At 33.7% G+C, this 15379-nt stretch overlaps 1 protein-coding gene across 3 annotated transcripts; it reads left to right on the top strand.

The window, feature by feature from the left end:
- Positions 1-10523: 10523 nt before the first annotated feature.
- Positions 10524-14647, top strand: LOC105785953 (rop guanine nucleotide exchange factor 1). Of its 3 annotated transcripts, none has more exons than XM_012612165.2 (6): positions 10524-11046; positions 11365-11481; positions 11582-12081; positions 12452-12805; positions 13146-13604; positions 14252-14647. In XM_012612165.2, exons 1-5 carry the CDS (start codon positions 10764-10766, stop codon positions 13575-13577), a joined length of 1686 nt encoding a protein of 561 aa, XP_012467619.1. In that variant the 5' UTR covers positions 10524-10763; the 3' UTR covers positions 13578-13604; positions 14252-14647. The 3 variants fall into 3 exon arrangements, with proteins under 3 accessions (XP_012467619.1, XP_052490115.1, XP_012467618.1); XM_052634155.1 differs by having other exon boundaries at positions 14245-14647; XM_012612164.2 differs by lacking the exon at positions 14252-14647 and having other exon boundaries at positions 13146-13731.
- Positions 14648-15379: the final 732 nt, after the last annotated feature.

The following is a 15379-nucleotide window of genomic DNA, read 5'->3' as shown; positions in this document are numbered from 1 at the left end:
GGTATATTATTCTAAGAAATGTATCCAATTTCTATCTTCAAGTGATTGCGAAATGGGATCCGTTATAAGGTGGGAAGTTTTTAATCTGCCAATTGAGTGGAACGTGGAACGTGTACAAGGTGGTCGAGTTAGAGGTTTCCGTATAGTTATCCGTTAAGAATTAGAAATGTAACCTCTAAAATCTAAAAAGAAGTAGAGAATTCTTAAGTCAAGGAGTTCAGCATCATCGTTTAAAGGTAAAATTGGTTGAGACTCATTAAGTTCCATTGAACTTATGGATTTTATTTGTAATACAAGTTCTTGAGTTGAACTAGTTCGCTAGAAAGGACCAAACCAGGAATGTGCCAAGATGGTTGATCGTAGTGCGATGTTATGCATACAGGGGGACATTTTTTAGAATATGTTTTCAAATGGTGAATAGTATTATATGTCGCGAATATGTCTATTTTATCAAATATTTAAGTTGTAATGTTTTGTACTACTTTTAAGAGTCCGTTTTAAATGATAAACATTTCATTCAAATCATTTGACTTAGAATTTTTAAAAAAAAAATAAAAAGTACATCTAGTATAGAATTCTTAAGTCAAGGAGTTCAACATCATCGTTTAAAGGTAAAATTGGTTGAGACTCATTAAGTTCCATTGAACTTATGGATTTTATTTGTAATACAAGTTCTTGAGTTGAACTAGTTCGCTAGAAATGACCAAACCAGGAATGTGCCAAGATGGTTGATCGTAGTGCGATGTTATGCATACAGGGGGACATTTTTTAGAATATGTTTTCAAATGGTGAATAATATTATATGTCGCGAATATGTCTATTTTATCAAATATTTAAGTTGTAATGTTTTGTACTACTTTTAAGAGTCCGTTTTAAATGATAAACATTTCATTCAAATCATTTGACTTAGAATTTTTTTAAAATAAATAAAAAGTACATCTAGTATAGAATTCTTAAGTCAAGGAGTTCAACATCATCGTTTAAAGGTAAAATTGGTTGAGACTCATTAAGTTCCATTGAACTTATGGATTTTATTTGTAATACAAGTTCTTGAGTTGAACTAGTTCGCTAGAAATGACCAAACCAGGAATGTGCCAAGATGGTTGATCGTAGTGCGATGTTATGCATACAGGGGGACATTTTTTAGAATATGTTTTCAAATGGTGAATAATATTATATGTCGCGAATATGTCTATTTTATCAAATATTTAAGTTGTAATGTTTTGTACTACTTTTAAGAGTCCGTTTTAAATGATAAACATTTCATTCAAATCATTTGACTTAGAATTTTTTTAAAATAAATAAAAAGTACATCTAGTATCATTTCACCAGCTACAATTTTTTGTTAAGCATGTAACTATTGTGACATCCTACATTCGAATACGGTAAATCGAGTTGGGTATAGGGTGTTACACGTACAGTCAAGTGTCGTTAATTTGTACCAAAGGCTTGTAGTGCTAGAAAGCTTCCCTGTATTGATCAAATGTCCAAAAGAATTGGTAGAATACTCTTTTCCCAAGGACCAGACGATCGCCGAAGTACGTTGGGTGCATTTCCAGATCAGTTATAGAACCTAGTATATACTGATCCAGTACCTGACACCATTGTCACAAATCATTGTATGGCTTATCTTAGATGTGATGCAACTTATTTATGGCCTTCTGTTTTGCGACCCATGCTTTGTAGTACGATGGTGTGTAATCCATGCCAACTTTCAATACCTTGACATTTGATGATGAGCTTGAATGGCCAAATGTTCTATGCAAGAGTTGCTGAAACTCTAAACCACCCTCGGTGGAGTGGTTGATGTTAGTCATATGGGGAGAATGTTCATACGTCCTGAATCGCAGATTTGGATTTGTAGCATTGTTTGAACTGTCATCGTCAGAACCTTGATTCTGGCTCAATTGAAACCTGCTCTAGTTTAGAAAAAAAGTACTACTTCCGAACCATCTAGATCAGACTATTGAATTGGATCGGGGTTTCACTTTGATTTTTCAACAGCATCCATTGTTCATTCTTCTTCGACTACATCTTTCATTGTCATCTTCAACCAAAGGTGTAATGTACCCTCATTGGACCCGATCGTAAGAAGTAAGTCATCAGTTCTTCTATAACCTATGTGCTCGGTAAAATCTGAACCGAATTGCCAATCGTGTGACATAGCCCAGGCCGTGTAACAATCGAACAAAGGGACACACGGCCGTGTGACAGCCCGTGTCCCAGGCCGTGTGATCCATAATTTGACCCTAAAACAAGCCATTTCAAGGCCAAAACACACCTAACCATCCCATTTGTGCACACAATCAAGAGGTTTAAGCATCATTCAAACACACCTAAACATACCATTTCAAGCATCCTATTTCATCTAACCAATATGTCATTCAAAAGCACCACATTTATACCAAAATATCATTAACCAAAACAAGTCAATATTGCCATATTCCAAGCACAAAAACCTAGTTCCTTAACTACCAAATAACATCACATATAACCATTTGCATATCATCATAAACATACCAACAAAGATAATGTATTTCAAGTACCTAAAAGTGACAAAAAATGATCTAACTTGACAAGGCATTAAAAGTCCATCAACCAAACATAAACTTCAAAAAAAGCATATACATACCAAATCAACCCTTAACACATTCATGAACTACCATTACAAAAGGTCCTATACATGCCATTTATAACCTTGGCCAAAATACTCAAAAACTATCGAAACGATTGATGGATGTGTGATAGATCCCCAACAAGCTTCCAACCGATTGAGCTTCCGATAATTTATAAAACAAAGGAAAGTAACTACGTAAGCAACTAGTGCTTAGTAAGGTCATATAAAATCAAACATAACTTACCATTTCGTTAACACAATTTATAGAATAAGCATAATGTCATTACCAATGGCATAAGCTTAGTAAAAGTCTATACAAGCACCATCAAACTCACAAGTTAGTAGGCTTACCCATGATACATATGAATACAACCATAATATAAGTAGATTTTCATATGCACATAATTTATTACATTAGCCTTTTCATAGATCATGATTCAATATCTCATTGTGTACTTACCATGCCATTCATTTACTTACCTGTTGAACCATTTAGAATTGCACCAGATAATTGGAAATGCTCACACATAGTGTGCCTTTCCATATAACCGTAACATTTCCTTTTCAACAGTGCTCACAAAGATATGAAATGGGCCTGCTCAAACGAGTTGTGGGTCGAAATGTTAGCTACACAATGCTGCTCACATGAGCTATGGAGAATCCGCAACAAATGCAAGACGTCAACCATCGGTAGGACGTTCAAGACCAGCACCTAAAACATGAAATCCTTAATGACATGTCATTCGTATCCTAAGAATTCTTAAGGTTCAAACGAGATTCGTTATCTGTCAATTATTCATAGCATTGATACATGTATATTCAAATCCAATTATAACTAACACAATATGATAGATAGTCAATTTAACTAACATTATCACGATTATAATTCATACGAACTTACCTCAATAACTATGGTCATAGAAGTAGAGTTGAAAACTAATCCAAAGCTTTAGCCTTTCCTTGATTTAAGTTCGGTTGTTTTTTATCTTGATTTAAATAGATAATTTCATTCAATTAAGTACTTCAAGTTTCAATTCAATTCATAACTCATATTTATGTAAAATTATGAAATCACCCCTAATATTTTAACTTTTCATAATTTAGTCTTTAAGCTCATAACTTGAAATTTAACCATTTTAACCTAAATCCATGTTAACCAATGTTACAAAGAACCTTGGAACAACCCATTATTACCAACATTTTACAATAAAACCCACGGATTTACACTTTCAACAATTTAACCTCTATTTCAAAATTCTTCAAAAATCACTTAACAAAATAAGTTTGCTTAACAACCAACATTAATAATCTATCAAATAAATTCAAAACCTATTCAAAAACAACCATGGAAAGTCCCTCAACCTTTAACAATTTTGCAAATTAACCCCCGAGCTAGCTAGACTAAGCTAAAAGGAGCTCAAAAATATAAAAATCATTAAAAACGAACAAAAATTACATACCATGCATGTGAAAAAAGCCTTGGTCGAACTCTCCTCCTTCTCAAATGGTTATTTTAGGTTTGAACCAAAGATGAAGAAGATAACATCTTCTTTTATCTTTTAATTACTTTTCATAAATATCCTGTAACACTGCTAACCTGTATTCGTCGTCAGAATAGGGTTATGAAGCATTACCATAAAATCGTAACTTAAAACATTCATTTTTAAACATTAGATAATTCATAGCATAATACATTTAAAAACAAGTATATCGTCCCTTATTCAAGCCATCATGGCCTTAGAAACACTTTAAAAACGATTTGGAACTAAATCTGGAACATATGAAACATTAAGGAAAAAGTTACAAAAATTCACATTGCAGGGATCACACAGGCATGTGCCTCATACGACTGAGACACATGCCCGTGTCTCAGGATGTGTAACATTCAAAATAGAGACACACGACCATGGCCCAGCCCGTGTCCATGCCCATATAACTTTCTGACTTGGGTTACACGGCCAATCCATACACCCGTATGCTAGGCCGTGTAACTCTCGAAATGGCCTCACACGCCTGTGTGTCAAGCCATGTGCTAGGCCGTGTAACTACCTGACTTGCAACCCTTTCAAACCTATAGGGGACACACGGCCATGTGTCACACACAGCTGAGACACACGCCCGTGTTTTAGGCTATATGGACAAGAAATAGGCCAAAATTAAGCCATTTCTTTCACCCAATTCAAGCATGAACCTACAACACATTTGTACATATAACCAAGGCCCTAAATCATGTTCAAAGCATGCATAAAATGACCAAATCTTTATACCAAATATCCATACAACCGATATGCCAAAAGGTACCTCAATCAAAACCATCAAACATATCTTAGCATAAGCATATATATCCATAACTCAACCATACACAACTACTTATTCCCATACCAAAACAAACTTAACTAAATTCCATAGCAAACATAACCTAATTGACCTTATGGCACCTCACATTCTAATATACCAAATTGGTCATTCAAAACATACATTCACTAGCCATATCAACACCAACCATCCAAGCATTAAAGTGCCAAAAGCACACCAACCATAATATCATATATACATGCCAAATATAACAACTAAACATCAAACACAAGTCCACCTATACATTCCATTATAACCATGAATAAAATATCAAAATCTACTGATATAATCTCTGGATAGTGTGATAGGTCTCCGATGAACTTCCGAACCCATCAGGCTTTCGATAGTCTATAAAACATAGGAAAGAAAAACAACGTAAGCATATAATGTTTAGTAAGTTCGTAAATCATGAACATAGCTTACCATTTCAACGCATAATCTTAAAAATAGACATGAATCAATCCAACATAACTTGACACAAGCCTAAGCATCATCAACAACACAAGTTAGTGATTAAACACATAACTTAGCAAAGTCATCACAGGGTAAGGTATAATACATGAGCAAAGCATCATGTATATCATACTTTCTATAATCATGAATTTTCATGCATTGATTTATAACATTTCATACCTTTTCATAAGTTCATAAAACATCCAATTGGAACACATACCATTGCTTCCCTTTTTATGCTCATTGAACCACTTAGAATAATATCGGATACACGGAAAGCTCACACAAAGTGTGCTAACATATGCTCGAAACCATTCCTTTTCTTTTTCCTTTACATCGATGCTCACTCGAGCCATAAATGGGTCTACCCACACAATCTGACGGCCATAATGTAGCTACGTGATGCCACTCACACAAGCTGATGAGTATCCATAACAAATGTCGGAACTCAGCCATCGGTAGGACATTCAGGACCAACACTCGAAACATGGTAACCTTAATGTCATTTGTATCCTATATATTTTTAAGGTTCAAATGGGGCTCGATAGTCGTCGAAACACCGTTGGATTTCTATAGTAACATGATATGATGAATAGCATAATAACATTTAACTCAAATAACATTAAAACACTATTTAAACATACGAACTTACCTCGAACGCAAAGACGACAAAATAAAATCAACTAGTCCGAGACTTTATCTTTCCCTCGAGCTAGATCCGTACGAGGCTTAGCTTGATCTAAACAAGAAAATTTAATCCTTTTAATATTCATTCAATTCGGTCCAAAATTCATACTTTTGCAAAATTATACTTTTTCCCCAATTATTTTAACTTTTTTACAATTTAGTCCTTAAGCTCGTAAATTGAAATTCATGTAATTTCATCCACATACCATGCTATCCGATTTACCTAGGGATATCAACCCACACAAATCATCAATTCACGATTTCATCTTGATATTTTACTACTTTTACATAATAGTCCTTAAATGATAATTTCATCAAAAATCACTTTACAGAAGTTGTTCATTTAACAACAATGACTTATAATCTTTCATAAAATTTCAAGAATCATACACTAGAATTAATGGCAAAACCCTAACCCTTTAACAGTTTTGCAAATTAGTCATTGGGCTAGCTAGATTAAGTTACAATGATCCCGAAAACATAAAAATTATTAAAAACGAGATAAAAATCACTTACATGCAAGCTAGAGAATGGATCGAAAGCTTCAAATCCTTAAATGGTGTTCTTTCTTCTTCAATTTCGGTGGAGGAAGAAGATGAAAAAAAAACAAAAATAGAATTTATTTTATTTATTTTAACTTCAATTACCTAATTACCAAAATAACCTTTAAAAACTTTAATAATTTCAATAAAATTAATCCCTGAATGTCCACTAACACATAAATGGTCTAATTACCATATGAGTCCTCTTACATTAAAGTTACATAGCCATTAGATACCTTTAACTAATAGAACTCTACTTTTGCACTTTGTATAATTTAGTCCTTTTCATCAAATTAAGCATGCAAATGTTAAAATTTCTTAACAAAATTTTTATACGACATTGCTAATATTTCGTAGACACTAAAATAATAATAAAATAAATATTTTTACATTAGACTTGTGGTCCCTAAACCACTGTTTCGATTTTACTAAAAACGAGCTGTTACACATCCACTAATTTTAAATATGGTATATTTACCACTCAAGTCCATTGATTTATCTTTCCATAGCCATTTAACCCTTTTAGCTAATAGAATTCAACTTTTACACCTTTTACGATTTAGTCCTTTTTACTTAATTAACTAGTTAAACTTTAAAATTTCTTAATGAAACTTTAATACAACCTTAAATTAACCCCATAGACATTAAATGAATAATAAAATAATAATTTACTCGTCGAAATTGCAGTCCTGAAATCACTATTTCCAACACCACAGAAAATGGGTTGTTACATTGAGGGAATAATCATAGGAAAAAACAGTTGGGCTTCTTGCTATAATTGGTGTAATTTTTTTCTTTATTTCCACGTAATCGGTATCTTTAACCTTCTTTTAGATCTGAAGGTTGGCACCGGTGTGGACGTAAGAGGACTCTAAGCGATGGTTGTCATCATTAAACAACCAATTGCGGGTATCCAAAAAGCTTGAACTCGTGACCGCATAACGATCGTCAATTGACCCTCGATTATAATCGAGTTCGTGATCGCATCACGGCCAGCGACTGGGACCTCCACTTACTATAATCGTGTCAAGCACTATCACCCCGAAACATGAGTTGTAAACTTTCACGGTTATCGCATTCCCAACCCCTCAAATCTACTTATAAACTTTCACGGTTTCATTCCTAAAATGCTAAAGACTAAAGACTAAACCCTAATTCCTAATAAGAACCCTAACCTTAAACCTAAAAGAAATTTAAAAAAGGGCTAATGAGAGAGTGTGTAAAAGCGCGTTTAGTTGGGTGCGCTTTTGATACAGTTGGCAGGAAAGCATGCTCAACCTACTGGCTGCGCTTTCACACTCTCTCTCCAAAGTCGGTTTATTTCCCTATTTTTTTAAAAAAAAAAGGCCTAAAAGGCCGTTTAAAACTTAAAATCATCATATACGTCTAATTCAACCTCATTCCCGTCCTATTTATTTTATCCCTTTCTTTGTGTAATTATTTAAGTTTTGGGTTTTAGAATATCAACAGAGATAAAATCAATTAAATTATTGATTTTTATTAGACCGATTCAATTAAATAAAATTTCAATTGAACAAATTGTTAAAAATTATAAAATAAAAATATATTAAAAATAAAAAATCGATTCAATTGTCAATCAGTCCAACCAATTGTTATCTTGATCGATTTTAAATTTAATTTTGAAATTAAACTATATAAATTTTAAAATATTAAAATTTTATTTGTTAATTTTTTATCAGTCTAACTGTGGTTTCAAATATAATTGTGTATATTTAAAACACTAATCAAATTATTGATATGTGTTTATTTACATATGGATAACTTGGATATAAATAGTTAAAAAGAGTAATGTGTCAACAAAATATAAGATATTTTTTAACATGATTAATCCAAATTATCTATATAAAATGTACACATACCATTACAACAAATTTGATCTATGTATTTCATGTTATATTCAGAACGAGGTTTAATCAAGGATGATAGCGGAAGTGTGAATTTGAGATCAAACCTAGAGCTAAAGCAAAGTTTTAATTTTCTTTAAAAAGTCAAAACCGCATTAATTACACTCCACTGACAAAGATGAATTTTAAACTTGTTTAATTCCCAATCCAATGGCTTAGAGATGCGAAATCACGTTATTTTATCTTCCCTAATCAACATTTCCGACTCACACCCTCCCCCTCCACGCAAGCAAGTTTCGCGCCATGCAAAACAAGAAATTTAGCCACGTCATCTGCAAATTCCAACATGGCAATTAAATACATATATTTCCAATTTAAGAATAATATCTACAACTTTTGACTCTAAATTCACAAATTTAATTTCTGACTATCAAAATATGAATCAATCAAATTATTTGAATATGCTAAATAGCTGCATTTTCTGTAAATATAATAAATAAAATCTTTATAAAGTAAAGTAGATATTCAAATCTAAAATTATAACTTTAAACAATAAAATAAATCTAATTATGTGAATTCAAATTTCAAAATAAATTAAATTCCAATAATAAATATTTGAATAGGGTAAACTATTTAGTTGGTGACTTAATTTTTAAGACACTTTCGTTTTGGTGACTAAAATAAAATCTTCGCAATTTCATCACTCGACTTTTAAGGCGCTTCCATTTTAGTTACCAAATCGTTAAATATCTAAGGTAGTTAACTTGTACATGCCTCATCATGTTCATATTTTAATTTTGGTCACAAAAAAAAAATCTTTTTTATAATATTGATTAGAGTAAACAAAACATTAAGGATTAAAAGTGAAAAAAGGATAGAAACTAAAATAATGCTTTAAAAATTGTTAAATTGTATTTGTTTACCCTTGATATTGCCAATCCATTTGTTACTATAATATTAAAATTAATTAAATTAGTCTCCTTTTAAATCTTAAAATTTTATTTTATATTTTCAAATTAAAATCAAATCAAATAAATCATCTTTAATAATTATACATGAAACCCTTTTTCTTATTATATAATATCGAGTCTTTCACACTAAACTAAAAGCAAAAGAAAATATTTATAATTAATTAAATTAATTAATTTTATGTTCTATGCCAAACAAGACCCAATTTTTTCATCTTTCTTTATCCAAGCGAAGAACAAACAATTAATTTAATTAATTGTAATTATTTTTCTTTGCTTTTAACTTAGTTGGAAGATTCAAGATTATATAATCAAAAGCAATTTAAGTTTTGCGACAATTATTAAATATGAGTTATCGAGTTGATTTCATTAAGAATAATACTGAAACATAAAATAAAATTTTAAAATTTAAAGGAGATTAATTTAATTAATTTTAATATTACAATATTAAATTAATTAACATTATCAAGGGATAAATTTTTTAATTTATTTTATGTTTTAAATTAAAATTTCAATATTGAAAAAAATAAAATTTTCGCAACGTGATAAAAAATATAATTTGGAAACTTTTAATAAATTATTTTAGTTCCTACCATTGTTCCACTTTAATCCTTAATTTTTTTATCCCAATCAATACTTAGAAAAACGACCTAAAAATTGAGTAACTAAAACGAAAGTGAGAACATGATCTGGCGTATACAGTTAACCGCCGTTAAAGATTGAACGGTTGGGTGATTAAAATGAAAGCACCTTAAAAATTAAGTGATAAAATTGCAAAAAATTTATTTTAGGTGACTAAAATGAAAGCTCCCTAAAAATTAAATGACCAACTAAATAATTTACCTAAATTAATATATATTTTTTATAAAATACCTAAAGTTACTCATACCCTCCCAAACTTTAAATAGGCTATAATGCACTGCAATTTAATTGAATCCTCACATACTCTGCCAGAATAATTAGATTTAAAAAATTAACGTTACCGCATCATAAAGATTAAAGAGGAAACACCGAACAGAAATGGCCCAAAGAAAAGGTCCGTGTCGGGTGGTAAGACCAGAACATAACGGAAAAGACGAGTACCGTCAAACGCCGTCTCTTTTGCTTTCGCCACACAAAGACATCATCAGTACCACAAAACCCATAACAGTACTAAGCATGTAGACGCACAGTAACACAATTTTAGCCAGAGGAGCAGAATTTATTCCCATTATAATCAAATGTGTGCTTAGGGATTTGTTTCTCTTAACCATTGAATTTTGTGATTAAAAAGATCATGGGAAGTGTATCTTCAGATGATGGCTTTGATGAGCAGAGCGAGCGGTGCGGGAGTTATAGTTTGAGTGCTGATGTGAGTGAATCGGAGAGTTGTAGTAGCTTCTCACATCGGCGGTTCGATGGAGAAGGTTGCTCCAGTTCCATGACCTCATCGTCTCCAAGGTTACCGGCTGCTGGAAGGTTCGGTTTTCAGGTGCCGTTGATGTTGCCGGTGATTGGAGGGAAGGATGTGGTGATATGGGATGATGAGAAGCCTGAAAAACGGGACACCAATTTGTCTGGTATTTCATTTTTCTTTTGTTTATTTTGGAAATTTTCTTCAACATTTTGGTTAATTATAGGCTTACGCGAGATATAGATTTATGCTTGGTCAGTTTATGAGCGAAATGATTTTGCTTGCTTCTATTTGTAGCCTTTTTTTAGTAATTTTTAATTATATCCTGTTCTTCTGTTAGTGTAAAATCGATCTCGGTTTCGGAATTTTTTGGAAAATTTAGCTTTCAACAGAGGAAGATTAATCTGCTTGATTTATAATTATTTATCGTTTTTTTTCCTTTTCATTTCAACTAGATTATTGTTAATTTTTGAATGTTACGCAGAAATTGAGATGATGAAGGAGAGATTTGCTAAGCTTCTTTTAGGAGAAGACATGTCTGGAGGTGGGCAAGGAGTGTGTAGTGCACTTGCCATTTCGAATGCCATCACCAATCTCTCTGGTTGGTGTGATTTTGCTTATAGTTTTGTTTACTTTTATTTAGGTATTGTTTAAATTAAAATTTCTTTTAAGCTAAGTGGTATTCTTGTTTGTTATGGCAGCGACGGTCTTTGGTCAGCTGTGGAGGTTAGAGCCATTAGCACCGCAGAAGAAGGCAATGTGGAGGAGAGAAATGGACTGGCTCTTGTGTGTGAGTGATTCGATTGTTGACCTTGTGCCATCTATACAGCAATTCCCTGGTGGACGCACATACGAAGTCATGGTGACAAGGCCACGCTTAGATTTGTATGTAAACCTTCCCGCCCTTAAGAAGCTTGATGCAATGTTGATTACCATACTTGATGGGTTTTGTGAGACAGAGTTTTGGTATGTTGATCGGGGGATAGTCGTGAATGATGATGGTGATTGTGAAGCTTGTGAAGAGAAGTGGTGGTTGCCTTGTCCAAAAGTGCCACCAAACGGCTTGTCAGAGGATGCAAGGAAGAAGTTGCAACAATGCAGGGATTGCACGAACCAAGTACTTAAGGCAGCCATGGCAATTAATAGCAATGTGCTTGCAGAGATGGAGATACCTACTGCTTACTTGGAGAACTTACCAAAGGTATTCGACTGTGTTTGTTTCTGAATAAACCGCATTAGCTATCATGCATTGGTTCTTTACATTGGGTAATAATTCTTGAATATTAATGGCTGGTACTCAGCATTGATCTATCAGCTTTCAGATTGATAGTTTCCTATGGAGCATCTCTATCAAGAGACCTGCTAGTAAAGGAAGGTGCTCAAATTAGGATTGGAAAGTTAAAAAATAGCTTTGGAAGGGAACAAACATGTGTGCTTACATTTCTCCCATTGAATGTCAAAATAACTGGTGTATGGACGACTCTTTGGGACAGCTATTGTGACATAACTGTTTTTTAGCATTACTTTTCTTACACTTGATTTGAATGTTAACAAATTTTCTTTGCCATCAGAATGGGAAGGCTTGTCTAGGAGATATCATCTACCGCTACATAACAGCTGATCAATTCTCGCCAGAATGTCTACTTGATTGCCTTGATCTATCAACCGAACATCACACTCTGGAAGTAACTAACAGGATTGAGGCAGCAGTGCATGTTTGCAAGCTCAAAGATCAAAGGAAACGCATTAATGACATCAAAGTTAAGCGCTCCTCATGGGGTGGAAAGGTTAAAGGTCTAGTTTCCATTAGTGAAAAGAATAATTTTCTGGCCCAAAGAGCTGAGACCCTCTTAAATTGCTTGAGGCATCGTTTTCCTGGTCTTCCACAGACATCATTGGATATGAGCAAAATTCAATATAATAAGGTATTCCGCATAATTCTTTATGGGGAAAGAAACTATAAAGAATCATTCTATCACGCGTTTGTCAAACCATGTCCCCTTATAAATGTGATTTTGGAAGCTCATTGATTAATTAGTGAGGATAGAAATACAATTTTGTGTAACTACCGTCATTCATCTTGGACCACAACTTTTTAAAGGGGTGATGGAGCTTATAATGAATGAATTTACAATTAGCCTTAAAGTTATCTAGTAGTTGGCATATGATGTAGCAGTGGGTCTCACATTGTTTATACATTCATGGCTTGCATCCTTCTTGTTATACTAAGCAACCCCTACCCCCATTATTGTGTTTTAATTGCAGGATGTTGGGCAATCAATTCTTGAAAGCTACTCAAGGGTGATGGAGAGTTTGGCCTTCAACATTATGGCAAGAATAGATGGTGTCCTTTATGTTAACGATGTTATCAAGCGCTGTGCTGAGGCAGAAACAGTTTCCCTTTTCAACAGGAGAGGATTGGGTGGTCTTCCAATCCAAAAACGAATGTCCCCAAGCCCCTTCTCAATTCAACACACTCCTTATGCCTCTCCTTTTGCAACGCCAACCTTCTGTTCTTCAACCCCGCTCACTGGAAGCCCCGGATGGGCACCTTCCTCTTTGAAGAGAAACATTCTTAAGGAGGAATCCGATTGGAAATTTGAAAAACCATGTGCAGCTGAATTTGAGAGGGTGTGTTCATATACACGGAGCCTCAGTGCGAGAAGAGTTTCTGAAAATGCTCATGAGAGAGATTGAAGCTGAAGATTCATGACCCTGAGTCAGGTAAGTTCTATGAATAGTAGAAAAAACTGCATAGTTTCATTGGTTGCTGACAGGTTAAAGAGGATTCGCTGGATGTAATCATGTACATTTCTTACCATTAGGAATATGAGTCTCAAAGTTTTGATTTCCTCTTTGTCTATTTTAACTTCAAATCGTGTTAGTCAAGGAAAAAAAAGATTATGCTTAAATCGAATTGTTAAATTTTTTGGTGGTCCATTTTGGGTCGCACTTTCATCTCCACATAGCCAGTTTTATGGATTAACAAAGTGCGGAAACATTCTACATGTGTTAGGAAACTAACGTTTAAACATGGGTCAATCACTATAGTTCTTCCTTCTGGGTCAATGGCATAGAGCTTCCCATTAGATGAGATAATATCCTCAGGTCACCCACATTTTCAAGCACGATCTTTTTGTTTTCTCCAAACATCATAAAAGTCAAACCCTCTACAAAGTACCCAAATAAGGCGAGCATTATATTCTCATTACAATCGGTACTTGAGTGCAAGAAGACTACTTTCATCCTGTAGTCTCGGTATTGAGGATCCAAAAGATGAACAATATATAATTCATATTGAACCATATATTGATGACACAATTCAATGACTTGAAAATTGGCTAAATCCAATACCTTTGGGAAGTTTTCAGGAAGAGGTTCCTGCTCATAATCTGAAAAAGGATTCAACAGTTGTGTTTTGACACCGCGAGCTCCATCTCGGATTTTGACCAACCAGCAGGCAGGGGGTTGTGTTTAGTTAGGGTGAGACAATTTAACAAGGTAAAAGGTGGTTCTGGCAATATGGCTCAGATACTCTTCAAATCTACCATGTTTTCGTGAAGGGAGGTATATGGGTAAAGGGTAAAGTTTGACTACTAGATCTAGAAGCTCCGGTGGGAGTTGGGGCTCACAGGTTTTGCGTTGCACTCGCATCTGCTATTTTAAGGGGCAACAGCTGCCTGACTTCCTGCCATCTTTTGTTTTTATATAAACATATGATCAAATTAAATAACATACAATAAAAACTTGCTTTTTTGTTTTTTTTATTCTGGCTTTGATGGTGAAGTTGATGACCTTAGCGTAAAGTAATACTAAAAGAAAGACATTCCTAGGAAAAAAATGTTGAACATCTTCAATGTACATAGAGGCCGAAGAATTCTTTTGACTTTGGTCAAATGTTATGCATTTTCACAATGAAGGGTTACAATTGTCAAGCAAGACAACGATTCTTCAATTTCTTGAGAACGAAAAAAAGAAGACTGTTGCACAGAATATGTATACAATAAAAAGTTGCCCTGAAGGAGAAATGACAGTATATCCAGGCTTCTGCTCGAAGGAACTTGAACAGTGCCCACATGCTGGGCTTCCAGGGGTCTCTCGTAACAAAAAATTGTGCAGGAGCCTGGTGATGGAGACGAAGTTTCTAGAGCTGGAATGTTTTGTTGTATATAATACTTATATAAAATAACATAATATATGTCTCTCTATTTCTATCAGAGATATTAAATAATTTGTTTATTTATTTACTGTTCCTTTTAATTTCCTTAAATTCAACACAATTTGAGCATGATATGAACACTATGTTATACATTACATATAACTCGAACGGGGAGCCTTTTAACTTAATTCTTGGGGAAGTTAAGTTGTCTTGGTAATTCCCTGTTATTGAGAAACCATAAGCTTGAAGCCTAAAAAACATGAGTTTGGAATGTGGTTATCAATTAATACTAGCACTCCCTTTGGTTTTATTTGTTCAAAGCAGAAGTTGGTTGAACCAA

The sequence above is a fragment of the Gossypium raimondii genome, chromosome 1, assembly GCF_025698545.1.
Source record: "Gossypium raimondii isolate GPD5lz chromosome 1, ASM2569854v1, whole genome shotgun sequence".
Taxonomy (NCBI): Eukaryota; Viridiplantae; Streptophyta; class Magnoliopsida; order Malvales; family Malvaceae; genus Gossypium; species Gossypium raimondii.
The sequence above is the reverse complement of the archived record's forward strand: the minus strand, read 5'-3'. Positions and strand labels throughout refer to the sequence as shown.